The following is a 25,559-nucleotide window of genomic DNA, read 5'->3' on the forward strand; positions in this document are numbered from 1 at the left end:
ATTGTGTTTTAAATGGCGCACTTATCAAATTTTGGTCCTCCGGATTCTCCTGCAAAGCGGAGCAGGGTCTCCTCTCCTGGTCAAGGCCATCCAGACCATCCAATCATCCGACGGCGCCGACGAAGATGGAGTACCGCAACAAACTTGTCCTCGCTCCCATGGTTCGCGTCGTCAGTACTTCTAAACCCTAAACCCTTTTTCCTTTTCTATTTTTTGCTTGAATTTCAGTGAAAAATTAACCTTCTAATTCATGTTATTTACGTACAAATTTTGAAATTGGCTAGGGGACTTTGCCGTTTCGATTACTAGCTGCTGAATATGGAGCTGATATAACCTACGGTGAAGAAATTATCGACCATAAACTTGTCAAATGCGAGCGCAGATTCAATGGTATGATAACCTTTTTCATTTTTCTCACTTGTTCACAAATTACTATATATATATATATATATATATATATATATTTGTTTCCTGAAGATTTATGGAGCAAAGAATTTGACCCATTTTGGTTGTGGGGTGCTTAATTTTGGGAATTTTTGTGTAATGTTTGTTGCTTAGAGAAATTAGGATCCGTTGATTTTGTGGAGAGAGGTACTGGAAGTGTTGTTTTCAGGACATGCGATGCGGAAAAGAATCGAGTGGTGTTTCAGATTGGTACTTCCAACGCCGTAAGGGCTCTCAAAGCTGCTGAGATCGTGTGAGTTGATTGTTGCATTGCGTCGTTCTCTTTTTCTTTCGAAGTTCGTATTTTTATGTGTTTATCGTAAAAATGTAATTAGGTACTAGTAGACAGAGTTATTATGTTGGAACTTTAACTTGAAAGTCTGTCGTCTTTTGGTTGTGGAACTTAGATCGATGGCCTTGTGATCAATATGGTATCAATCTAAGTTATTAGGATCACGCGATTGGTATGGGAAGTGACTGTATGCACCTGTGCTCTCCATACACTCAGTGTTGACTTGATTGGTTTGCTATTTGAGTTTGGGGTTCATATTGAATCACTTATTACTTGTGTAGACAGTGCAAAGTTTAGAAGTAGATCGGGATGTAGTTGCATGAATACATGGATTTCAGCATACAAGCCTATAAATCAACAAGTTAAAGCATTTAGTAATCGAATAGCTGTATTTGCACAACTTTTGCTTTACGTTAACATGCTTTCTTAAAAAGGAAGAAAAATGCTATAACTATATCAAGATTCTAAGTTATATGTTTTGATTTTGACCTTTCATTTATTGATTCTTCCACATATTTCGTTGTATGTTGGACATGGTAGTATTAAGGAAATTTATGAAAGTGATACATTAATGAAAATTGTGTATGCATTTGAAAGAAAAAGTGATATTCCTTTGTTTTAAAATATTGTGTTTGTTCACCTAGAAAACAGATTGTCATTTTGATGGTAAAGATATGGAAATGGTCTAAATCTGTACGGGTGGAGAGGAAACTTCACCCACATTTTATTTTTCCTTATTCTACCTTATTTAGTAAATGCGGGTGCCAAAAAGTACTAAATGTGTGAATGAGTAGTCAATGCAAGCGTTATTAGGGTTGTTTTCTGTTAGCTTGAGCCTGGTTTATTTGTCATACTCATGCATGCATATGACTAAATGGGAGAATGTATATAACCGTGGTAGGTCTACCAAGATTTGTCATAAATAAGGTTGTTTTTAATGGTAATCCTCCAAAGATTTGGATAGAATTGGATCAACCTTGGATCTAGGTTTTTTGAAAGTATCAGGTTTGAGCAGACAATTGGTTTTCAAAATGTGACTATATCTTTGTTTGGGTTTCATTCATATAGCAGTGGTCTGGTATCTTCTCTTCCCACAGGAACCTGTTGCGTATCTGTTTCTTCTCATGTCCAATCTGATTCTTCATACTCATCTTGGACAAAACACCCATATGTGTGATATGGGTCTGTGTCCATCTCAATGTAATGCTTGTCTCAACTGTGGCTAGTATACTTATGGACCTTTTTCTTTTAGGTGTAAGGATGTCACAGCAGTGGATATAAACATGGGTTGTCCAAAGTCATTTTCTGTGAGTGGAGGAATGGGTGCTGCACTGTTGACCAAACCAGATCTTATTCATGATGTAAATAATCTTATCCACTCAAGATTCTTTTTCTTTCCATCTGCAGAGTGCTTGCAGTTAATTTCTAACTTCCTCTTTTCCTTTCTAAGTTCAGATTTTGACTACATTATTGCGAAACCTAAGTATACCGGTAACTTGTAAGATTCGACTATTAAAATCATCTCAGGATACTGTTGAATTGGCTAGGAGAATTGAAAAAACTGGAGTTACTGCTCTTGCTGTCCATGGAAGGTAATCTCTCATATACCCTGTTGGTAAAGTTTGGCTTTTTGTCTAGTACATTTCTACATTATCATTTTAATTACGCCCTTGCCCAACTGTATGGTTATGGATGGAATCTATATAAATGCATGAAATTGCACTCTGATTAACTATCTCTTCTGTTATGATTTCCCTGCCTTATTATCTCCTAACCGTAACATGCAAGCCATAGTTGAACTGTAATAGAACCATATTTAAGCTCACCATATCAACAACATTGGAAACCAACAAACAAGCCATCCTTACCCGCGGTTACTGTTCGTTTCGGGTCCTGGATAAATATATAAATAAAATTCCTTTAGATCCCAAGATTTACATCTGCTTTGCTGTCCTACGTAGAGGTTGTCATTCTAATATGTTAGTATGTAAGTGATTAGATCTTGAGTTGTAACAGCTTAATAAAATTGGGCCCAACAAAGAAAAGGAAAAATGCTTAGTGAAAAGAACAGGAAAAGGCGGATAACATTTGCGCGTATTTGAGGAAGAAGAAATTTCATGGTAGTTTTTGTTGGGGTTCCATCATTAGGAGACTAACACCATTCTAGTCCTGTGCTTTTAGCTTTGAGTCTTTTGACAACATTTGGTTCCGGGATTGTGGGAGAAGGATGTGAAGTTCAGGATGAGACATTGCTAACATAAGTGAGGAGAAATTTTTGGAGTAGGTGAGGAAGTGAAAGTATCAACTGTGGAGTTTGTGAGAGTGAAGTAAAATGAGAACACCTAGGGCCTACGTTTTGAACTGAACACTTATGACCGAACATTTATGGCCTACCCTAATTCTACTTTTTGACAACCATAAATTTCAAGTGGGTCATGAAAAACAAGTGTATTAGCAGAGGGATGATATACGTAGCAACAGAGGGAAATAAAAACAAGCTTCAAAGTTGGATATAACAAATGTTAAACAAAATAGAAAGGCATATCTATGTACACTGTGGCTTTTCATGTCACATTATAAAGAATGGAAAAATTAGACTGCGTGATGATAGGGTTTTCCTGTCATATTGAGTCACCAAAAATAAAAGGAAATAAGAAATATTTGCATTCCATAACATTATTTAATGCAGGAGGGTTTGTTGCCAGCTTCTATAAAAGTAAAATAACATCAATATTCTTGTCTCAATTGCATGATTCTTGGTCTAACGTGTTTCTGTTCAATAAAATGCAGAAAAGTTGAGGATAGGCCGCGGGATCCAGCTAAGTGGAGTGAAATTGCTGATGTTGTAGCATCCTTATCCATTCCAGTTATAGCAAATGGCGATGTTTTTGAGTATGAAGATTTTCAGCGTATCAAAGTTGCTACAGGTAGCAATAAGACTATTCAAGTAATCTTAAGATATTAGAATTTCTTTAGGACCATATCATATTTCATGTTGGGGATACAAAATCTTACCTCTGTTATTTCCTTTCTTGCACCACAATAATTATATCCTGGTCCTAAAGAAATACCCGAGCTGAGATTTTAGATCAAGTAGCCTTCATGTTATTTATACTAGCTGGGTTTATATCATTTGTGTCAGGGTTTAATCTATACAATTTGTTATCACATGAGTATCTTAGAAGCCTGCAACATATGTGACCATGCACTTTATGTATTTTTTTTGTCATTAAAATGGTAAAAATAGCACTAATTTCTGTAAAATGGAAAAATCTAGAAAGGCTCAATTCGGATACAAAGGTGTAATAGATGGGTTTGGATTTTGATGGTAAGCTTGACGTGAGTTAGAATACCCTAAAAATACTATATGCAATTTATTTGAGATACCTAGGTTCAGTTGAATTAATCCGTATATTTCTTCTGTCTTCCTATGCAAATTTTATGCAGTGTTAAGATTATACTTGTGTATTTTGAATAAGCCTTAACCAAAAATTTAGATTTGAAATCTCACATCCCTAACGGAACTAAAGATTAGGAGCGCGTATGTGCTGTGTATTCTTGAATACGATTATTGATGGTGCACACAATTGTTAAAGGTACTTCATCTGTGATGGTTGCAAGAGGAGCACTTTGGAATGCTTCAATTTTCTGTCCAAAAGGTAAATTACCATGGGAAGACGTGAAGAGGGAATATGTTAGGAAGGTAAGTGTCTCCTAGTGCTGTGTTTTATCAGTTGTGCATGATGGAATTAGCTAGTGGTCATTTTCCCTAGATGACGGATTTCTTTGTGGAAGTACACAAAGGACAGAAAGAAATAAGAGAGTTCTTGAAGACTATGAGCTTGGGATGAAATTCAGTTCTGGGAAGCCCTTTGGGCTTCTGTTTCTAACTTTCTATAGAGTTTAGACTAATTCCTTTCTGTAGCATTTGGCGGGATTGGGTCTCCTTGGTGGTGTAATCTTTTATTATTGTTTCTGGCTCAAGAGAGTTCTGTTGTCCTTTGCCTTCGTGTTTGGTCGTCTTCTTGACCACATTTTTTTCTTTTTCTTTTCTTGCTCCCTTTGGTGCAATCAAAGTGTTTCATGTTATGATTGACTGGAGCTAGGCATGCTGACGTGTTCTTGAACTTCTGACCGCAGAGCATCTTGTGGGATAATGACATTAAAAGCACAAAGCACACACTGAGGGAAATGATAACGCATCATTCGTCCCTTGAACTTGCAGAAGGAAAGGCTGTGATTAAATCAGAATCCTTGATAGATCTTGCGTAAGTGTCATTTTAATTGGTCAAAAGAGTGTGTCATTTATGTGCGTCGGAGTTAAGGTCTTTGGTACCGATTTTGCTGTTAATTTCCTAATTGTACAATTTCTTCCTGTTTTTTGTTATTCCCAGGCGGCTTTATGGAGCGGAGAATTATGAGGTTGTTCAGAACTGATTCTTTGTTATTGAAGAGTAGATAAATATTGACGGTCCTTTCCTTTTTACGCCGGTGTTTGTCCTTGGCCTTCAGGACCACCGAGTGAGTTTTGATTTTCAGTTATACATTTCATACATCCACTCTGTTAAGTAGACACCAAGAATATGTATGACCACATGTTGGGGCTGCTATTACTAACTGACTGGTTGGATGACGAATTCAATTGGATTGTCTTTTCTTTTTGGTTGGAAGTCGATGGAGGATGTGGCATCACTGGAGTTCCTGTTGATCACATATTCAAATGATCCATCCAATGTTCTCAAACACGCTAAGCACTAGTCGGGCGGTGGTGGAGCCTAGCACCTAGACGGTTGGTAGGGCTTAGACAGGGATGTAGGTGAATTTAAGTAAATTTATTAATATCGTATAAATAAGTGCCTATTTATACTTAAAAAGATACATAATTGTATTGGATATATAAATTGCAAAATAAATTGACATATAGATTACATAGTATTAGAACATATTGAAAATATGAAGAACAAGTATATAATGAGTGTTATTCAAGTATTAAACAAGTCTCTTACATTTTATTGAAATAAATAAAATACAAAATGAAAGTTATCGATTTTCTGTTTAAGTGAAAATCAAGACCTAGACGAGCGTCTAGGTGGGCCACTTGAGCAGATCTAGGCGTTCTTTCTTAATTTTAAAATGCCTAGAAATTAAATGAGGCGTTGGTCAGTCACCTAATGCTTAGATGAGAACTTTTAGAACAGTAGAGCCATACACCCACAACTTGATTGATTCGACTCCCACTCCTTTAAAAAAATTCAAAATAAAGTTCACCCATGTCAAAATAAAGTCAGGTTCTGTAATTGGGAGGGATTCAAAATCGCTCGGTGTTATAACGTGAGTGGATTGGTTAAACTCTGTTTATCTGCCACACGAAAAAAGTGATCTAAATGAAAGAAAATCAATCAAACCCCTTCAAAACTAAAGTGAGTAAATTGCACAGTGAGGCTTTCTTCTGGTTCTAAATGAGATATTGAGGTCATTTATAGTTACCACTTGAGCATTTTCTATGGTATTCTATATACGCTGGATGTCTTAGCATACTTCAGATGTTTTTAACCGTTTAAAAATTTAAAATTTAAAATTTAAAGGTTAAAAAAAAAGCTTGGAGTACTCCGAACCACCATAAATTTTTTGCTCAACAAATACGAAAAAAGATATAAAAGTGGCACTAATCAGCCTGTTCTTCTTGCGAATAAAGAAACAGCAAGCCACGTGGCAAAAACTTTGGTTGCTCTTTCAGCACCACCGACAGATCACGACCGTCGAATGGCTTAGAGCAATTTGGAAAATCGAGACAATCAAGAAGCAAGGGAAGATTGCACAGAACAATTTGGTTCTATCGCATCACCACTGAGAATGAAATCTTCCAATGCCGCCACCACATTATCTGACGCCAGTAGCATTGATAGAACCAAAGTTAGTGGTTTTATATATATATATATACACACACACAGTAGTATTGGACTAAATGTGCAAGGCAGGTTATGATGAGAAAAGTATATTGTTGAGTAATAATACATATAGAGTTTATGTGCCACGCGTTGAAGGTTAGAACAAGGTTCTTATTATTAGTATTAGCCAATTGTAAGATCCCATGTTTCCCTTGAGTATGCCGAGATCAACCACTCGTGCCACAAAGATGGATGCTTGCGTCACTGCCCTCGAAGCTTCGAACTCCAGAATCGAAGAATCATTCCAAAATCTCGCGGTCCAAATGTCCAAATTCATGGCGTCAATGGATACTCATCTTTCGTTGGTCGAATCTCGTTCTGCTACCATGGAAGAACAAGGCTGCGACCATGTGGGTCCGTTGGAATTGGGGGGCAATCCCATTTATTCAGACAAAACCTTCAGCGATCAGAATCTTAATCCCAATTTTCAATTCCAGCATCAAGATCCTCAATTTCGCCATCAAGATTTTCAATTTTAGTTTCGCCAATCGTCGATCAAGCTTGAATTTCCAAGATTTGTTGACGGTGACGATCCCTTAGCTTCGGTGTACAAAGCGGAACATTTTTTTTTTCTTTTTCTCGGTCGCCGACGATCGCAAGGTTCAATTGGCATCCTTTCGCCTTGATCATGAAGCCCTTCAATGGCTTCAGTGGTGGAATTGCCTCAAGAATTTTCCACATTGGCCTGATTTTGTTAAGATTTTCTGTCGAGAGTTCGGCCCTTCGAAGTTTGAGGATTTTTTGGAAGCTTTGGTTCAATTAAAGTAAACTGGGTTGGTTAGGGATTACATCACAGAGTTCAGACGTTTAGCCAATCGGACCCATAAGTTTGCTCAAGTGTGCTTAAAAGTTGTTTCATCGGGGGATTGAAGTCGGAGCTCCGTCATGATGTGAAGCTTATGTGGCCACTGGATGTTTATGAGGCTCAGGCTATTGCCTTACAAATCGATGCCAAACTTGTTGATTCTAAGATGCGATCATTCTCGAAAGCTCCAAATTTTTCTTGGCATAATTCAGTTGGCAATAAGGCTACACCAACCTATACGGATCTAGGTACTCCCAATTCTTCTGTTAATTTTCCTAAGCAAAGCAATGTTAAGAAGATGACATTTGAGGAAATTAGGGAATGCTGGAAAAATGGTCTTTGTGATTATTGTCCCTTGAAATGGTTTAAATGACATGTTTGCCAAAATCAGCAACTTTTACTACTTGATTTGTCTGATAGATCTGAATAGGTTCTTAATGTTAATCATATGGTAGATGGGGATGATGAATTATCGAATGCTCGTATTACTGCTTGTGCTATGTATGGTGTCTCTGCTCCTGATAGTATTCCAACTATGAAGTTCCTAAGGTCTATTAAAAATTGTCCTGCAATGATTCTTTTTTACTCAGGTAGCTCTCACAATTTCATCAACTTTGCTTTGGCCAAGAAGATGGGTTGGATGATAGATCCACTTAAGAAATTTGATGTGATGATTGCCAATGGGGGTACAATTGCCAGTATGGGGAGTTCTCAGGTCAAAATTAATAGTCAAGACTATGAATACATCTTAGATCAAGTCATTCGTAGTTCACCATTCACTACACTCAAGTATTCATAACATAAACCACTATGTCCTAACATAATACCGCAATTCACAACATATCATATCAAAGAACCGACGAAGCACAATACCATTCTTTAGCCACATTAATTAACTAATTTGACCAAAATAATAACAATCATATCCATATCTTCTAAATTCATACTTTATGAATTCATAATTGTATCGTAAAAAATCCCGAAGGAGTCACTTAGACGTCCAACAGTTTTTCTAATTTAATTGACAAGATTCTCGAAACCATTGTTCACAAATATACTAAAACTAAGGCTAGAGTGACACAATGCCAAGCCTACTTCTCCAAAGAATGGGATTTTGGATCACTCAACGAAATCCATTAATATCAGGTTCCGGACCACTCAACTGAACCAAACTAAAATATGATTGCCTATCAAATGTACCAAGTACAACTAATCTTTATCTCCCCTAGAATGCGTATGGTCCCTCATCACAGATATACCAAACAGAACCTAGGCATAATCTCATCGTGCAAGCAATGATCACCCATCGCAGATATATTAAGCATGATCACCCTTGAATACATATGGTCCCCCATCACGGATATACCAAGCATGATCACCCTTGAAATACATATGGCCCCTCATCGTGAATATACCAAGCAAGACCATCTAAGTACCACTGCTACTCAGTGTAATCAGTTCAGCACACAATCTACCTCTACCTTAATCCCTATGATTTACAACGTAGGCACATGCACTATCAACTTCTCATGACCACTAACTATCTTGTCATACAGGCATAAAAGTTCTACATAATACTGCTAATAAGATTACAGGTTCACATCATCATAAAAACAATCATACACATAATACCAAGCTTACAATTCAAACCACATCTCATAAACGTTGCCAAGCTACAGTTGAATCACAATTAATAAACATAGATCGATGGCTAAAAATAAAAATAACAATTCAATAGAAATCACATTTAATAAACATGTATAACTCAATATGTTGCCACTAGGACATAAATCAAGACGCACGTTAACCAAGGAAGACACGTCAACACGATGAGCCCACTAAGCTCCATGAGTTCTTAACAACACTTTAAGATCAATGACACGCTAGAATAACTCAATCTAGTTCACTAAAAAGTCAACCATCGATCAAGATCGAGAGTAGGGTCTTCAAACCTAGAAATATAAACCGAAAGATCCGGCTATCAGATTTCTGATCCGTAACTTGTCAAAGTCCACATTATGCTTCTGGAATAACATACTAAAATTTCATCGAGATCCAACGATCGGATCTCTGTCAATCGCTAAAATTACGTGGCAGCTGATGTTTAGCTTTACAAACTTAGGAAACCAATCCGGGAAGATCCATTCTATGGATTCCCAATCTTTCAATTCCTAATATCCTCAAATATTATATTCTATAACTTATTTAAGTTTGGTGCCGATCCAACGGTCGGATCGTTAATTCATATAATGTCAGAGTGGCGGTCTCTATCAAAACTAGGACTGGAAAAAAAATCCCAAAAATCCCAAACCAAACCGAAAAATCCCGATCCCAAACCAAAATTCCAGAAATTTTTGGTATAGGATTCGGTTTTGCATCTCAATTTTTTCGGTACTCCCATACCGAACCGAAAATAAATATTATATATATATTTTTAATTATAAGAGAATTATTTTAACCGTTCATTGTTTTTTATTTAATCTATGTCGTTCATATGTTTTTAGGTCAAAATCCCATTTCACAGTTCACTTTCGTTCCATTGTTTCAACTTTCTATCGAATAGTTGAGCCCTAATCTCGTCTGTGATCTCTCCCTCACTGAGCCGGCAAGCCCTCATCTCATCTCTCTCTTTGTGACGAATTCCGGCCAGCCACCGGCCCACCACCACACCCGACTCTCCAGTCTTCCTACGCCACACATCCACCTCTACGCCACCGCTCTCACTCACTTCTTCCTCGGCCTTTCCTTCCACAACCCACGGTCCACCTCAAGCATCCTCTTCCTTTTTCTCCTTCTTATTCTTCCTCCACCTCATGTAAAAAAGTTCATAACTTTCGCGTTTCTTACTCGTAAATTTAAGACTGTTTGGATGTATTTGTCATTCTGTTTTATTAATGTTTAGGATTTAAACAGTTTGGTTGAACTTTGAACTCGTGGGTAATCGGGATTTTGGCTGGATGAAGATCAATGATGTTGTAGCGTTTGGAAATTAATGTTGTTATGTGTGGATGCTAATGTTGTTGTAGTGGTATTGAGTAAAGTTTTGAATGTCTATTATGTTTCTGATGGACATCAACACTTGCAATGCAGCACTTTTAAAACCAAATTTTGTTTCTGTGATATAGGCAGATGCTATTGTGCACAAATTTGTTGCACGCATGTGTAGTAGAAATTGAATAGGCAGATGCTATTGTGCACAGATGGGCACTGGGCAGATTGGTTATATACTATGAAACCATGTCAAATTTCTGCACAGATTAGTAGAAACATGCCTTGCCTTTTGATTGGCAAATTTGATTGGTAGATTAGTAGAAACAAATTGGCAGATTGGACCCAAAAGCATAATATGTCAAATTTTAGCCCAAAAGCCCATACCATTTCGGGATTCTCGATTTTTCCCAAAATCCCAAAACTATTTCGGGATTCCCGAAAATTTGGTTTGGGATCGGTATTGAAATTGGGATTCCTGAAAATTTCGGTTTGGGAATCGAGATAAGGGTTTTGGTATGGGATCCTATACCGAACCACCCCTAATCAAAACTATAGTCATACGACGGGGTTTCATCAATTAAACGTCACATATGGAACCACGGTATCCAAATTAGTCTAGGAAGTACAGGTGGGGTCTTGGCCCACGCGCTGCTGCACGCGTCGCTGCACGTGGCGGCCGGCAGCCCCGACTCGCTGGAAAATTCAACTATTTCCAAAAATTACCAAATTTTACAGCCAAGTAGATCTCATTGAGGGAAGAAATTTTCATACTTGGGCCGAAGTCCAATTCGGCCGGAAAACGTCTGAAATCACCTACAAATCGCCGGAACCCTAGACTTAGGTGTGCTTTGATTTGACCTCCATACTCACTCAGACGCCATCACCACTACTTGGGCTTTGTTCCTAAGGTTGAGGTAATTGGCAGAGTTAACTTCACGATTTGCGGATCACCGCCGATGAAGCCTTCAATGTCCCGTCGCAAAACGCCACAAATTGGCCCAATTTATGTCCAATCTTGAATGAACAATGAAGGAGAAGGAGTGTGGTGGTGATTTCAAGTGATGGTTGAGTGCAATTCGCCTAAAAAATGGCTAGGAACCACCAGAATCTAATCAGGTCCAACAGGTTGGGTGTATGGGTGTACGGGTCGACGAGATCCGGTGTTCCACACCTCTCTCCTTTCTCTTGTTTCTGATTGGCCGCCTTCCTTCCTCTTTGCTCATCTGATTCGTCCCTCTGTTCCCTCCTTCTTCTTCCGCAATTACCTTCCTTCCCCATCATCTTCTTGCTGCCATCTGGGCAACGTTTAATCTGTTTTTTTTTTTTTAATTATTCTCTTCCCAAATTAGTAGGAACCCCTAAAAATATTAAATCTTATTTTATTTAAGAAACTTCTAACATCCATAACGTCTCTTTTCTCGTCCCAATTCACAAATGGCCTACACCTATGTGCTCGTGGTTTTGAAATCTATTCGAAAACATTAATTGTGACCTTGAAAGGTCAACGAATTTTAAAGATAAATTACGAAAATTCAAACCTGATAACTATTCGATTTAATTCCCAAAATTTACGGAATTAAAATTAACTAATAAAGATAATGTAAACATGAAATACGAATTTAAATTACGAGATACGTAATGAATAGTGAAATTTCGGGGACGGGATTTCACAAGAACGGCTTCTGAATCAAGGTTTTTTTGGCGTAGTCTTGTTTCTTATTGCTCCAAACATTGAAGTGACTATAATGGGAGATTTCTTTGACATTCAACAAGCTGAATTGGATGATTTATTGTCTCAGTTTGAATCAATCTTCCAGTCACCCACCACTTTACCTCCATCAAGGTCTCATGACCATAAGATCGCACTTGTGGAAGGAAGTAAACCACCTAGTGCAAGACCTTATCGATACAATCCTATGCAAAAGTCTGAGATCGAGAAATGTGTATGGACTATCGAGCTTTGAATTTGTTGACTATCCAGGATAAATATCCCATTCCATTAATTGATGAATTGTTGGATGAATTATGGGGTGCTCAATTCTTCTCCAAGTTGGATTTAAGGGCCAGTTATCATCAGATTCAAGTTCACCCTGCAGATATAGAAAAAACAACATTCCGCACTCATAATGGACATTATGAGTTCCTTGTGATGCCGTTTGGACTCACAAATGCTCCAACAACCTTTCAAAGTTTCATGAATGAGCGTTTTCGACCCTTTTTGTGCCCCTTTGTTCTGGTATTTTTTATTTATGATATTTTGATTTACAATTCTACTTGGGAAGAGCATCTGCTACATCTCACTACAATTTTTCAAGTCTTGCAGCAGCATAAGTTGTTTGTTAAGAAATCAAAATGTGATTTGGGTAAATCACATACCGAGCACTAGGGGCATGTGGTATCTCGAAACGGAGTTGCAGCGGACCCTTCAAAACTCCAAGTTATTCAAGATTGGCCCTTACATGCTTCAATTAAAGGTTTGCGGGGATTTTTGGGTTTGACTGGGTATTACCGAAAGTTTATACCAGGATATGGAAGGATTTGTGAGCCATTAGCTTCCTTGACTAAAAAGGATGCCTTCCACTGGAATTCTCAGGCTACAGCTTCTTTCAATAAGCTTAAAGAAGTGATGTTGTCCCCAACAGTTCTAGCTCTTCCAGATTTTTCGAAGACATTTGTTATCGAGACAGATGCATCTAACACGGGCATTGGTGTTGTTCTACAACAAGAAGGCAAACCTATAGCTTTTACAAGTAAAGCTCTTGGCCCTTGATCTCAAGCTATGTCAGCTTATGAAAGGGAAATGCTTGCAATCGTTCATGCTATTAAAAAATGGCAAACTTATCTTCAAGGCAACCATTTTGTTATACGAACATACCATCATAGTCTGATTTTTTTTTTTTTTTTTTTTTTTTTTTTTTGGTGCAAAATAGGGCCCATACTCCATTCCAACAAAAATGGATTTCTAAACTTTTGGGATTCGATTACGAAATCCAGAACAAGCAAGGCACTGAAAATCAGGCTGTTGATGCACTGTCTCGATTGCATTCGAAGGCTCAATTATGTGTTATTTCCTATCCTTACATGGGTTGGTTAGACGACTTGCACCGACACTTGGAGCAGGAGCCTTGGATTATTTCTAAGCTCAAGGAGCCCTCTGTTTCGAATGGTGCTACTAATACATTTTCTTCTAACTACCATTATGATAATGGTTTTCTCAAGCATAGGGGTAGAATTGTGTTGAGTCCGACTACCAATTGGAGGGATAAGATATATCATGAACATTATAGTACCTTGATGGCAAGACACTCCGATTTTCTAAAGACTTATAAAAGGATCTCTCACTCTTTTTATTGGCTAGGCATGAAGTTTGATATTAGAAGAATGGTTGCTGAATGTCAAGTCTATCAACAAAATAAATATGAAACATTGGCTACTCCAGGTCTATTGAATCCATTGCCAATCCCTCAAACTATTTGGACAGACATTTCCATGGATTTTATTGTTGGGTTGCCACCTTGCAAAGGGAAGACTATTATTTTTGTGGTTGTTGATCGGTTCTCTAAATATGCACATTTTGTGGCGCTGTCTCATCCCTACATAGCCCATTCAGTTGCTCAGATTTTTGTAGATCACATTTTCAAGCTACATGGTATGCCTGCAACAATAGTTAGTGATTGAGATCCTGTGATCCTCAGCGTTTTCGGGAAAGAATTCTTTGTATTACAAGGTTCTAAATTGTGTCTAAGCTCTGGGTATCATCCCTAATTTGATGGGCAAACCAAGGTAATCAACAGATGTCTAGAAATATACATGTGCTGTTTTTGTAGCCTGCAACCAAAGAAGTGGCTCCAGTGGTTATCATGGGTTGAATGGAGTTACAATGCCTCTTATCACTCTTCTTCAAAGCTCACACCATTTGAAATTGTGTATGGCCAACTTCCTCCTGCGGTTCCAACGTATAAATCTTGTACCACCAAATTGGATATGGTCAATAAGTGTTTGCAAACCCGATCATAGATTTTATCTCAACTCAAGAACAATTTGGAAGCTGGTCAGGTGTGGATGAAGCAACAGGCGGATAAACATCGTACTGAACGCACTTTTGTAGTCGGTGATATGGTTTACCTTAGACTTGTTCCTTACCAACACCAGTCCTTGGCTTGTCATCCATTTCACAAGCCACAACCGAAGTTTTATGGGCCTTTTGAGGTGTTCGAAAAGATTGGGACAGTAGCTTACAAAATCAAACTTCCAGTTCATTCCAAATTACATCCTGTTTTTAATGTGTCCTGTTTGAAGAAGCAGTTGGGTGTGGGTGTGGCCCCTACTACTATGCTCCCTGATGTCACTGATGAAGGTTTGTTACAATCAACTCCATTAGCCATTCTTCAGCATCGGGTGGTCACTAAGGCCAACTCTCAGATTCTTGAAGTTCCTGTTCATTGGAAAAATCATTCTAAGGACGATGCAACTTGGGAAGAATATGAAGATTTCAAGCGTCGATTTCCTAGTTTTCAACCTTGAGGACAAGGTTTGTTTCTTTTGGCGGGGTTATGATAGGATACTAAGAAGGGTTATCCAAATTAATAGGTATGTGTATATTCTGTTAGCTCATGGAATCCTTATTAGATGCTTGACACTTGTCATTGGATTGGATGGTTAGTTGGGTGGTTATTGATTGTAGAAACTTAGCCTGCAAGTCTGAAATAGATATATATAGTATACTAAATGTGCAAGGCAGGTTATGATGAGAAAAGTATATTATTGAGTAATAATACAGACAGAGTTTTTGTGCCATGCGTTGAAGGTTAGAACAAGGTTCTTATTACCTCCTCAAGCAGTTTCATGTCAGTTTCATCATCCCATGGCTTCACGTCCAACAGAACTGATGACTTGCCAGACTCTTTCTTCTCTGTATATGCCTTGACGAAAGCCGCCACACATTCTTCAGCAACCTTCTTCTCCTCTTCGGTCTCTTCGCCAAAGAGATCGACATCGACGAACTCTTCGCCAAAGAGATCAACATCATCATCATCATCGTCAGCTGCCTTTGTTTCAGCTGCAGCCTACAGGAGGAGTATAATAGAAGCTGCGTCCCTGGTCTCAATAATGACACCATATCCTTCTCCAAAAACAGCAGAAAAAATAGCAGCGATGTGGTTGTACCACCTAGACACATTCACAAATTCCGAAGATGGTGGCTTAGAAAGACCTGCATGCACAGTGAGATCATCCTTGGAAGCCTGAGAGCCGGTGATGTAACTGCGATCAAGCAAGTAGCCGGTGATGTAACTGCAATCAAGCAAGTAGCCATCCAGTTTTTTCAGGCCAGCAGCCGAGTTGAGGCCAAATAATGTGACTGCCATTGCTCGGTTTTGGTTGGTTTTTCCTCAAGAGCGAAAGACTGCACAGAGAGAGAGAGAGAGAGCGAGAGAGAGAGAGAGAGAGAGAGAGAGTTAAATGTCCTCACACAGGCCTTGATAAAACTCGAGAGAGTATGTTGTGGTGAGTTCTGGCATATGTGCAGGGTATCTGTTTATATAGAGGTTTGCACACCCTCCTCTACCAAGGATTCCTAGGCAGACCCTAATTCAATATCCTTTAATAAGTAGAAATTCCTAAACCCATATGCACCAGGATAAACCTTGTTTGGACTTTTAACGTAGTTGAAAATCTACGTCGAGAATGGGACGACAAAGAAAAAGTTGGAATATTTCCAACAAGAGCCTTTTTTGGTGAAAAGTGAAATAGTAATAAAGCCCCTCGTCGGACACTTTTGGGAGAGGGAACTCTTCGCTGCTTAAGATTCCTGCAGTGAACTTCTCGACGAATCTGTTCGCTGCAAAAGGATCCTTAGCAAATATTCCAATTTGTTTCATTTTGTGTTTAAACGCTTTCACCCTTCAAATATATATCACTTGCTCATTTGCTCAACCTTGATGCGCAGCATGAGTACATATTTATCCCCGCCAAGTATCGGGGATTTCCTTTAGTTATGATAGATCAATGCCCTCATATTATTTCCCGTCACAAGCCATGAATGCATTACATAAATCAAACTGGAGGTTCAAGTAAGTGGTAGAGCAATAGTGACTGGAATCAAATCCATGAAGCATATAACTTGTAACCATTAATTAGTGACCTTATCGATTACAAGTTATATAGCTTTCTTCTACCCAAAGCTCGCTGCACTTTCCGAGACCCCTAATTCCACTTAAGTAGACTGTATACTACTTTCACAATTTTAAGGGATACCTCGGAGGGACCCTTTTCAGGTTTGCTAGCTACTGATACCGAATTTGTTTCATTGACGTACAAAAATAGTTGTTTTCTATAGTTCCTTTTTTCAATATCTCTGCGATATGAGTACATTCTTTACCTCTTTTTTTTTCTTTGTTATTTATGTTATGCGACATCTAGGAGCTACACAGGTCCATGGGAAGTCTTCCGAAAGTAAGGAACTATGCCATCGCTCAAGGAAGTTGCTTTAGATAGTCTTCTATCGGTTTGAGCGTACCAGAATATTACATTAAAATCACATCCATTTATTTTTCACCTTGACATCATGTTATAAGGATATGAGACCATACATTCTTTAGACACCTAGTGACCAAAAGAGCATTGTGTCGATCAAACCCCTACTACCCGAACTCTGAAAAGCTTGTTCAGAATGAGTTTGTGCTGGAGGCTGACTTAGGGTTTCAAAAAATGCATCAAAACAAATTTAGAAACTCTGCTCGAGGCTGCAGAACACAAGACAAAATCAGAATTCTGGCTGATGAGTGATGATGGCGTAACTTCCTTGTTAAAACTTTGAATGATATACACAATGCTCCGTGAAGTTTTTTCAAATACAATCTTCAATCGCCAACGCTCCCATACAAATACCTTACCTTACCAGTATGACTTAAAATGCTTTCGAACTCGACACAATAAAATAATACATCAAAGACGCTTACAAAACTGCAGAACATCCATCTCAATTAGGCAACAAAAGCAGTAATCCTAATTAACATGACTTAACTATAATAGTTTTACCATACGGTCAGAAGACTAAGAACCTTTTCACAACGGTCAAGTCCCTTTAAAATACGTGTTGATGAAGAAAAACTTAGTAAATAAGAGAATGACACCGTCACAAACAAGTATGACTCGTGATTTCCAGGTGTGAACGTTTCAGAGCATTACATCTCCTTGTCGACCAAAACTTGCATGCTTTACAAGTTTCAGAGCATTACATCTCCTTGTCGACCAAAACTTGCATGCTTTTCCTTGTCGACCAAAACTTGCATGCTTTACAAGTTTCAGAGCATTACATCTCCTTGTCGACCAAAACTTGCATGCTTTACAGGTTTCATTCTTAACTGTTTAAACGAACCTAACAGTCAAACCCTAGCTCCTACGATGCCAGTTCTGTTGCGTATTGCGTATCAAATACAAGAATAGATACAGTACGCTTTATTACGGCCAGTCACGTATTTAATATGTATCTAGGTTAACAAATATGGCATTTAAAAGATGAATACAAGTATTTGACAATTTAAATACAGATATCCGATGGTTTGCGGATATCCCCACCATGGTCTTTGACGCGACCTGGTGGAAGAAGGCAGATAGGTAAATTAGTTTCTTATCCTATCTTTTTAGTGTAAATAATATCGTTTATTAAAAAAATATATTTTTATTGAATACACACTCATGAGATAAATTGCTGTAACTATACCATACTTTGTTTTTAATTTTAAAAATTTGATGTATTCTGGCTCGTGTCTCTGTCCATGCATCGTAACGGTTAGCCTACTTTCGTCTCTCTCCCTTTCAAAATCCAACCCATTCCTTCGCAGCTAAGCTTTCATCTGATCGTTGACCGAAAAAAAAAAAAAAAGCTTTCTTCTGATTCTTTGTTAATTCTTCCCTGTAAAATCCCCAACGATCTTACGAATTCAAAACATGGCGAATGAGATATGGATCGTTCCATTGTATGGGCAGGGACATCTCTTCCCGCTAATGGAGCTCTGCAAGCAAATAGCCTCCCGAGACTTCAAATCTGTTTTCGTTATTTCTTCCAACTTCTCCTCCTCCGTCCCCTCTTCCCTCCGCCAGCACCCGCTTGTCCAAATCGCCGAAATCCCTGAATCAATCCCATCGTCTGATCCTTCAACGCCGCCTCAGCCAACTACTCAGCCGCTCCACCGCCACCACGATGAGGACAACCAGATGGCTGACGGTCTTGAGAAACTCCTTACGACCCGATGCCAGAGTTCGGATTCTGCGCTGCCCGTATGTGCCGTGCTTGACGTCATGATGGGCTGGACAGCCAACGTGTTTAAGAAATTTGAAATTCCAACCGTAGCTTTCTTCACCTCTGGTGCTTGCTCTGCCGCAATGGAGTATGCCATGTGGAAGGCTCAGCCCTTGGATATCAAATCCGACGAGACTCGTTTGCTCCCCGGGTTACCCAAGGAAATGGCTCTCACTCTATCTGATGTTGAACGACAGTCTCGCGGACCACCGCCACACGGTTATGGTGGCGGCCCACCAACAGGGCCAGCTGCAGGTTTTCCTCCGCCACCGAGCCAAGGTGTAGGTGGCTTTCCTCCATTTGGCCCAAATGCAGGTATGCCTCTGCCGGGCCAAGATGCAGTTGGTTTTCCTCCATTTGGACCGGGGCACGGTGTGCCTCCACCTGACCCGCCTCTTAATGGACCTGGCCCGGGAAGAAGGGGCCATCCGCAACCAGGAGGTAAACCACCATGGACGGAAGATGCTGACCGATCTATTGCGTTGATGATCAATACGTGTGATGATCTGGAGCGTCCATTCCTTAAGTACATTGCGGAGCAAATTGGAAAACCGGTCTGGGGAGTTGGCCCGCTACTGGAAATCGGCCGGTTCAATTCTCCACGACCGCGAGTTCCGAACCAGCACCCGATGGTCAAACATCACCGAAGACGAGGTGGTCGAGTGGCTAGACTTGAAGCCGTCCGGATCAGTACTCTACGTGTCATTTGGTAGCACGGTAGAACCTACAGGGGAGGAGTACAAAGTACTGGCAGAGGCATTGGAATCATCCACCCAGCCCTTCATATGGGTGGTCCAATCCGGTTCGGGCAAACCGCCAGGTCCCCCGCGGGCCGGTTCGGAAGGCGAAGAACTATCCACACGAAATGGAGGCTCGAATGGGGATAAGAGGTTTGATAATACACGGATGGGCCCCACAGCTGCTGATCCTGGGCCATCCGTCAACGGGTGGATTTTTATCACACTGTGGATGGAATTCAACGGTGGAGGCAATCGGGTGTGGGTTCCCGATCCTGGCATGGCCAATCAGAGGGGACCAATACCACGATGCCAATTTGGTGGTGAGCTTTCTGAAAGTAGGTTATCAGATCCCCATTCCTGACGAGAAAATATTAATTAAGAAGGAAGATATAGCGAAGGGAATCGAGATGCTGATGAGTGACGAGGACATGAAACGACGAGCTTTGGAGCTGAGTGAGAAATTTGAGCACAGATTTCCAACAAGTTCGGTTGCTGCTTTGGATACTTTTAGAGATTTTGTTGCCCAAAAGCCAAAAGCAACTTCTTCGTGATCAGCTTTTTCTTGTTTGATTTTTCACTTTTATTCAATGTATCAATCTATAATGAATGTGTGTAATTTTACTGTCACGCTTCTTACTACAACTTGGAATGTTATGTGTCTGTTTACATCATATATGATCGATCCTGAAATCTCAGAGTATTTATTACATGTTGAAGCATTCCATTGAAGGAGGTGGATACACCGATCCCATTTCCTACTTCACTCAACACCACATGCCCAGTGAACTACCCTCAACATGCATGCGACAACCATTTATAAGATCCTCATGTAAAAATGGATTTGTATAAAATATAACAAAAATGGTAATACCACATTTTTCATAGCACGTTGTACCATCTTTCTAATAGAGATGAGATCTATATGTGTTAGTGTGCTCTACGTCTGTTAGAGATAGTATATATAAAGAAATATCTTGAGATATCTTCACATCTAAGAAGAAGAAACGTCTTATAAAAAAAAATATAAAGAAAGAAGAAAGTTGAACTAGTTGTGCCATAATTCATTTCATGGTGTTTTTATCGTTGGATTCATTTCGGTACCCAATACTGAACCAATCCCGAAATTTCGGTATGGGAATCGGTCTTAAGTTTTCGGGATTTCAATAATCCCGAATCGAACTGAAAAACATATATATTATTTAATTTTTAAATATATATTTAGAATTTTAATAGCTGTCGGATTCTGTTGAGATTTAATCTCAACCGTTGAATATAAATCAAACCTAGGATTTCTATTGATTCCTTCAGATTCTTGGAACTTTGTTCCATTGAGAAGCGATGAATGCATGCCAAATTGCCAATTTATGCTGAACATGAAAACATTAGATAATGCAGGAGTATGTTGAGCAGACTTTCCTCTTCTCTATTTCTAAACTTTTTCCACTTAACATCATTTTAGTAGCTTGAGCACAATTGATTGGGTTGAACCAATGAATTTAACACTTTAATGATATCGTATAATGAAATTGAAAGGGCCTTCTTCCCCTTAATTATCAAAATTGAATGTTCTTAATGATGCTTGAAACATAGATTAACAAGGTTGTTGTGTTTCTAATGTGCAGCGCAGATTTGCAATATATATATATATATATATATATATATATATATGATTTTCCACTGCACAGCCAAGATATGCATTGCAGATTTGCAATATATACATGATTGTCCACTGCACAGCCCCAGCCAAATTTTGATCACTGCACAGGTTGATCCTAAACTTCGGATTTTCCAGTCAAATTCACGGATCGTGCAAAAAAATAATCATATCACTCGGTCATCAATATTACGTTACAGATGGCGTTGTAATATAATATTGGCAATCTAATAACGGACCAAATTCCAATTTCCTAAATCTTCACTTACTACCATGAAACTGATGAAAGGCAGGTCCTGAGATTTAGAGATCGTGTACCATTAATTTTTTTAAGTGAAACCTTTTCATGATCTAAGATGACCATGATAAAGACAACATTTACCTTAAAATGGTCGATCAGTGTCTACCAAATGATCCACAATGGCGCCCCCTCCTCTGTCTTCGATGATCATCAATTTTCTTTTTCAAATATCCAACCACTTAACATTTAACGTACCTGATTGTGTTCCCAGCACACCAGTCAATTCATTCATTACATGTATCATGTATGTAGCCTTGTGGTGTACTGAAACTTAATCTTCAGTCACTACGAGAAATCTATAATGCCAATCAATCCAGTTCTTAAATAAGTCATGTTAGTGAATGTATAATGCTAATTAATCCAGTTCTTAAATAATCTTATGTTTGGTTCAAGATGGGATTGATATTAAGATCCGTTCTCAAAGTCACCTAGTGTCCAGGGATTCATGGTCACCAACCATTGGATTTAACATCAGAAGTTGAGATTAAAACATTAAAATCACATCCATTTATTTTTCACCATGACATCACGTTACAATGATAAGAGACTATACATTCTTTAGACAACTAATGACCAAAAGAACATTCTGTCAATCAAACCCCTACTACCCAAACTCAGAAAAGCTTGTTCAGAATGAGTTTGTGCTGGAGGCTAACTTAGGGTTTCAAACAAATGCATCAAAACAAATTTAGAAACTCTGCTTGAGGCTGTAGAACACAAGACAAAATCAGCAGTCTGGCTAATGACGGCATAACTTCCTTGTTAAAACTTTGAATGATATACATAACACTCCATAAAGTTTTATCTTCAAATACAATCTTCAATCGCCAATGCTCCCATACAAGTGTACCTTATCTTACGAGTACGACTTAAAATGCTTTCAAACTCGATATAATACAATAATACATCAAAAACGTGTACAAGACAAGAGAACATCCATCTCAATTAGGCAACAAAAGCAGTAATCCTAATTAACATGACTTAGCTATAATAGTTTTACCATACAGTCAGAAGACTAGGAACCTTTCCATCTAACGGTCAACTGCCCTTTACAATACGTGTTCATGAAGAAAATTTACATTCATTGGTCATCGTTGTCGCCGACCTAATCTCAGTGGTCGGTTGACTCGGTTTCGCTCCTTTAAAAACTTAATTAGTAAGATAATGACACCGTCACCAACAAGTATGACTCTTGATTTCCAGGTGTCAAAGTTTCAGAGCATTACATCACCTTGTCGACCAAAACTTGCATGCTGTACAGGTTTCATTCTTAACTGTTTAAACAAACCTAACAGTCAAACCCTACTCCCTACGATGCACGGATACGGCAGTTCTGTCACGTATTGCATATCAAATACAAGAATAGATACAGTACATTGTAATACGGTCTGTTACGTATTGAATATGTAACTAGATTGAAAATACGGCATTTAAAAGATAAATACAAGTATTTGACAATTTAAATACAGGAATCCGATAGTTTGCGGATATCCTGGTCATGGCCTTTGACTCGATCTGGTCGAAGAAGGCTGATAGGTACAAGGCAACTAGAGCTCCAGTCTAGTTTTTTAGCAAGTCATCACTGGTAAATTTGAGATCTTAAATTTGATTCTTATTAAAAATGAATTTGAACATATTATTATGGTTAGTTCTGAGACTTATCCCATTAAAAAAAAATTTATTGAATACGTTCTTATGAGATAAAATGATGTAACTATACCATACTTTGTTTTTAATTTTAAAAAATTTAATGTATTCTGGTGTCGTATCTCGTGTCGGTATCGTTGACCGAAAAAAAAAATGCTTTCTTCTGATTCTTTGTTAATTCTTCCCTATAAAATCCCCAACGATCTCACGAATTCAAAACACAAATATTGAAAAGATGGCGAATGAGATATGGATTGTTCCATTTTTTGGGCAGGGACATCTATTCCCTCTAATGGAGCTCTGCAAGCAAATAGCCTCCCGAGACTTCAAATCCGTTTTCGTTATTTCTTCCAACTTCTCCTCCTCCGTCCCCTCTTCCCTCCGCCAACACCCGCTTGTCCAAATCGCCGAAATCCCTGAATCAATCCCATCGTCTGATCCTTCAACGCCGCCTCAGCCAACTCCTCCGCCGCTCCACCGCCACCACGATCAACACAACCAGATGGCTCTCGGTCTTGAGAAACTCCTCTCGACCCGATGCCAGGGTTCGGATTCTGCGCCCCCCGTATGTGCCGTGCTTGACGTCATGATGGGCTGGACTGCCGAAGTTTTTAAGAAATTTGAAATTCCAACCGTAGCTTTCTTCACCTCTGGTGCTTGCTCTGCCGCCATGGAGTATGCCATGTGGAAGGCTCAGCCCTTGGATATCAAATCCGACGAGACCCGTTTGCTCCCCGGGTTACCCGAGGAAATGGCTCTCACTCTATCTGATGTTAAACGACAGTCTCGCGGACCACCGCCACACGGTCATGGTGGCGGCCCACCAACAGGGCCAGGTGCAGGTTTTCCTCCGCCACCCGGTCATGGTGGCGGCTCACTAACAGGGTCAGCTGCCGGTTTTCCTCCGCCACCCAGCCAAGGTGTAGGTGGCTTTCCTCCATTTGGCCCAAATGCAGGTATGCCTCTGCCGGGCCAAGATGCAGTTGGTTTTCCTCCATTTGGACCGGGGCACGGTATGCCTCCACCCGACGCGCCTCTTAATGGACCTGGGCCGGGGAGAAGGGGCCCACCGCAACCAGGAGGTAAACCACCGTGGACAGAAGATGCTGACCGATCTATTGCGGTGATGATCAATACGTGTGATGATCTGGAGCGTCCATTCCTTAAGTACATTGCGGAGCAAATTGGAAAACCGGTCTGGGGAGTTGGCCCGCTTTTGCCCGAACAATACTGGAAATCGGCCGGTTCAATTCTCCACGACCGCGAGTTCCGAACCAGCACCCGACGGTCAAACATCACCGAAGACGAGGTGGTCGAGTGGCTAGACTCGAAGCCGCCCGGATCAGTACTTTACGTGTCATTCGGCAGCGAGGTGGGACCTACAGTGGAGGAGTACAAAGTATTGGCTGAGGCATTGGAATCATCCACCCAGCCCTTCATATGGGTGGTGCAATCCGGTTCGGGCAGACCGCCGGGTCCTCCGCGGGCCGGTTCGGAAGGTGAAGAGGGATACTATCCACACGAAATGGAGGCTCGAGTCGGGAAAAGAGGTTTGATAATACACGGATGGGCCCCACAGCTGTTGATCCTGAGCCATCCATCAACGGGTGGATTTTTATCACACTGTGGATGGAATTCAACGGTGGAGGCAATTGGACGTGGGGTCCCGATCCTAGCGTGGCCAATCAGAGGGGACCAACACCACGATGCCAAATTGGTGGCGAGCTTTCTGAAAGTAGGGTATCGCATCCCTATTCCTGACGAGAAAATATTAATTAAGAAGGAAGATATAGTGAAGGGAATCGAGATGCTGGTAAGTGACGAGGACATAAAACGACGAGCTTTGGAGCTGCGTGAGAAATTTGGGCATGGATTTCCAACGAGTTCAGTTGCTGCTTTGGATGCTTTTAGAGATTTTGTTGCCCAAAAGCCAAAAGCAGCTTCTTGGTGATCAGCTTGTTCTTGTTTGATTGTTTGTTTGATTTCTCACTTTTCTTCGATGTATCACTTATCAGTGTATAATGAATGTGTGTAATTTTACTACACACGTCACACTTCTTACTACAATTTGGAATGTTATGTGTTTGTTTATATCATATACGATCAACCTTGAAATCACTGAGTATTTATTACATGTTGAAGCATTCCATTGAAGGAAGCGGATACACCGATCCCATTTCCTACTGCACTCAACACTACATGCCCAGTAAACTACCCTCGACACGCATGCGACAACCATCTATAAGATCCTCATGTAAAAATGGATTTGTATAAAATATAACAAAAATGGTAATACCACATTTTTCACAACACGCTGTATCATCTTTCTAATAAAGATGAGTTCTGCATGTATTGATGGGCCTTATCTCTGTTAAAGATAGTACATATAAAAAAATATCTTGAAATATCTTTACATACAAGAAGAATAAATGTCT

General features: G+C 39.6%; 2 protein-coding genes and 2 pseudogenes across 6 annotated transcripts; 3 read left to right on the forward strand and 1 right to left on the reverse strand.

The window, feature by feature from the left end:
* Positions 1-5,406, forward strand: LOC103955551 (tRNA-dihydrouridine(20) synthase [NAD(P)+]-like). 5 transcript variants are annotated; one of them, XM_048574957.1, is made up of 9 exons: positions 1-161; positions 285-390; positions 568-697; positions 1,989-2,097; positions 2,192-2,328; positions 3,527-3,663; positions 4,333-4,439; positions 4,877-5,004; positions 5,131-5,406. In XM_048574957.1, the coding sequence occupies exons 1-9, from the start codon at positions 126-128 to the stop codon at positions 5,171-5,173; spliced, it is 933 nt and encodes a 310-aa protein (XP_048430914.1). In that variant the 5' UTR covers positions 1-125; the 3' UTR covers positions 5,174-5,406. The 5 variants fall into 5 exon arrangements, with proteins under 5 accessions (XP_048430914.1, XP_009365726.2, XP_048430913.1 ...); XM_009367451.3 differs by having other exon boundaries at positions 3-170; XM_048574956.1 differs by having other exon boundaries at positions 3-161; positions 559-697.
* Positions 5,407-15,288: 9,882 nt separating this feature from the next.
* Positions 15,289-16,221, reverse strand: LOC103955596 (annotated as a pseudogene).
* Positions 16,222-18,034: 1,813 nt separating this feature from the next.
* LOC103955553 lies at positions 18,035-20,227 on the forward strand (annotated as a pseudogene).
* A 3,132-nt stretch (positions 20,228-23,359) lies between these two features.
* On the forward strand, positions 23,360-25,220 carry LOC103955597 (UDP-glycosyltransferase 73D1-like). The gene has a single exon (XM_048574951.1). The coding sequence runs from the start codon at positions 23,360-23,362 to the stop codon at positions 25,073-25,075; it is 1,716 nt and encodes a 571-aa protein (XP_048430908.1). The 3' UTR covers positions 25,076-25,220.
* The last annotated feature ends 339 nt before the right edge of the window (positions 25,221-25,559 follow it).

Source organism: the organism of the source record quoted next, unplaced genomic scaffold (assembly GCF_019419815.1).
Source record: "Pyrus x bretschneideri cultivar Hongxiangsu unplaced genomic scaffold, Pyrus_bretschneideri_v1 Contig76, whole genome shotgun sequence".
NCBI lineage: Eukaryota > Viridiplantae > Streptophyta > Magnoliopsida > Rosales > Rosaceae > Pyrus > Pyrus x bretschneideri.

What these genes read in the sequence shown, in the direction of transcription:
- LOC103955597 (XM_048574951.1), top strand. Translation starts at nt 23,360, where the DNA reads ATGGCGAATGAGATATGGATTGTTCCATTTTTTGGGCAGGGACATCTA.
- LOC103955551 (XM_009367450.3), top strand. Translation starts at nt 126, where the DNA reads ATGGAGTACCGCAACAAACTTGTCCTCGCTCCCATGGTTCGCGTC. An exon ending in AACCAGATCTTATTCATGAT is followed by an intron (nt 2,098 to 2,191) that starts GTAAATAATCTT and finishes TTCTAAGTTCAG; the next exon opens with ATTTTGACTACATTATTGCG. An exon ending in GCGTATCAAAGTTGCTACAG is followed by an intron (nt 3,664 to 4,332) that starts GTAGCAATAAGA and finishes CAATTGTTAAAG; the next exon opens with GTACTTCATCTGTGATGGTT.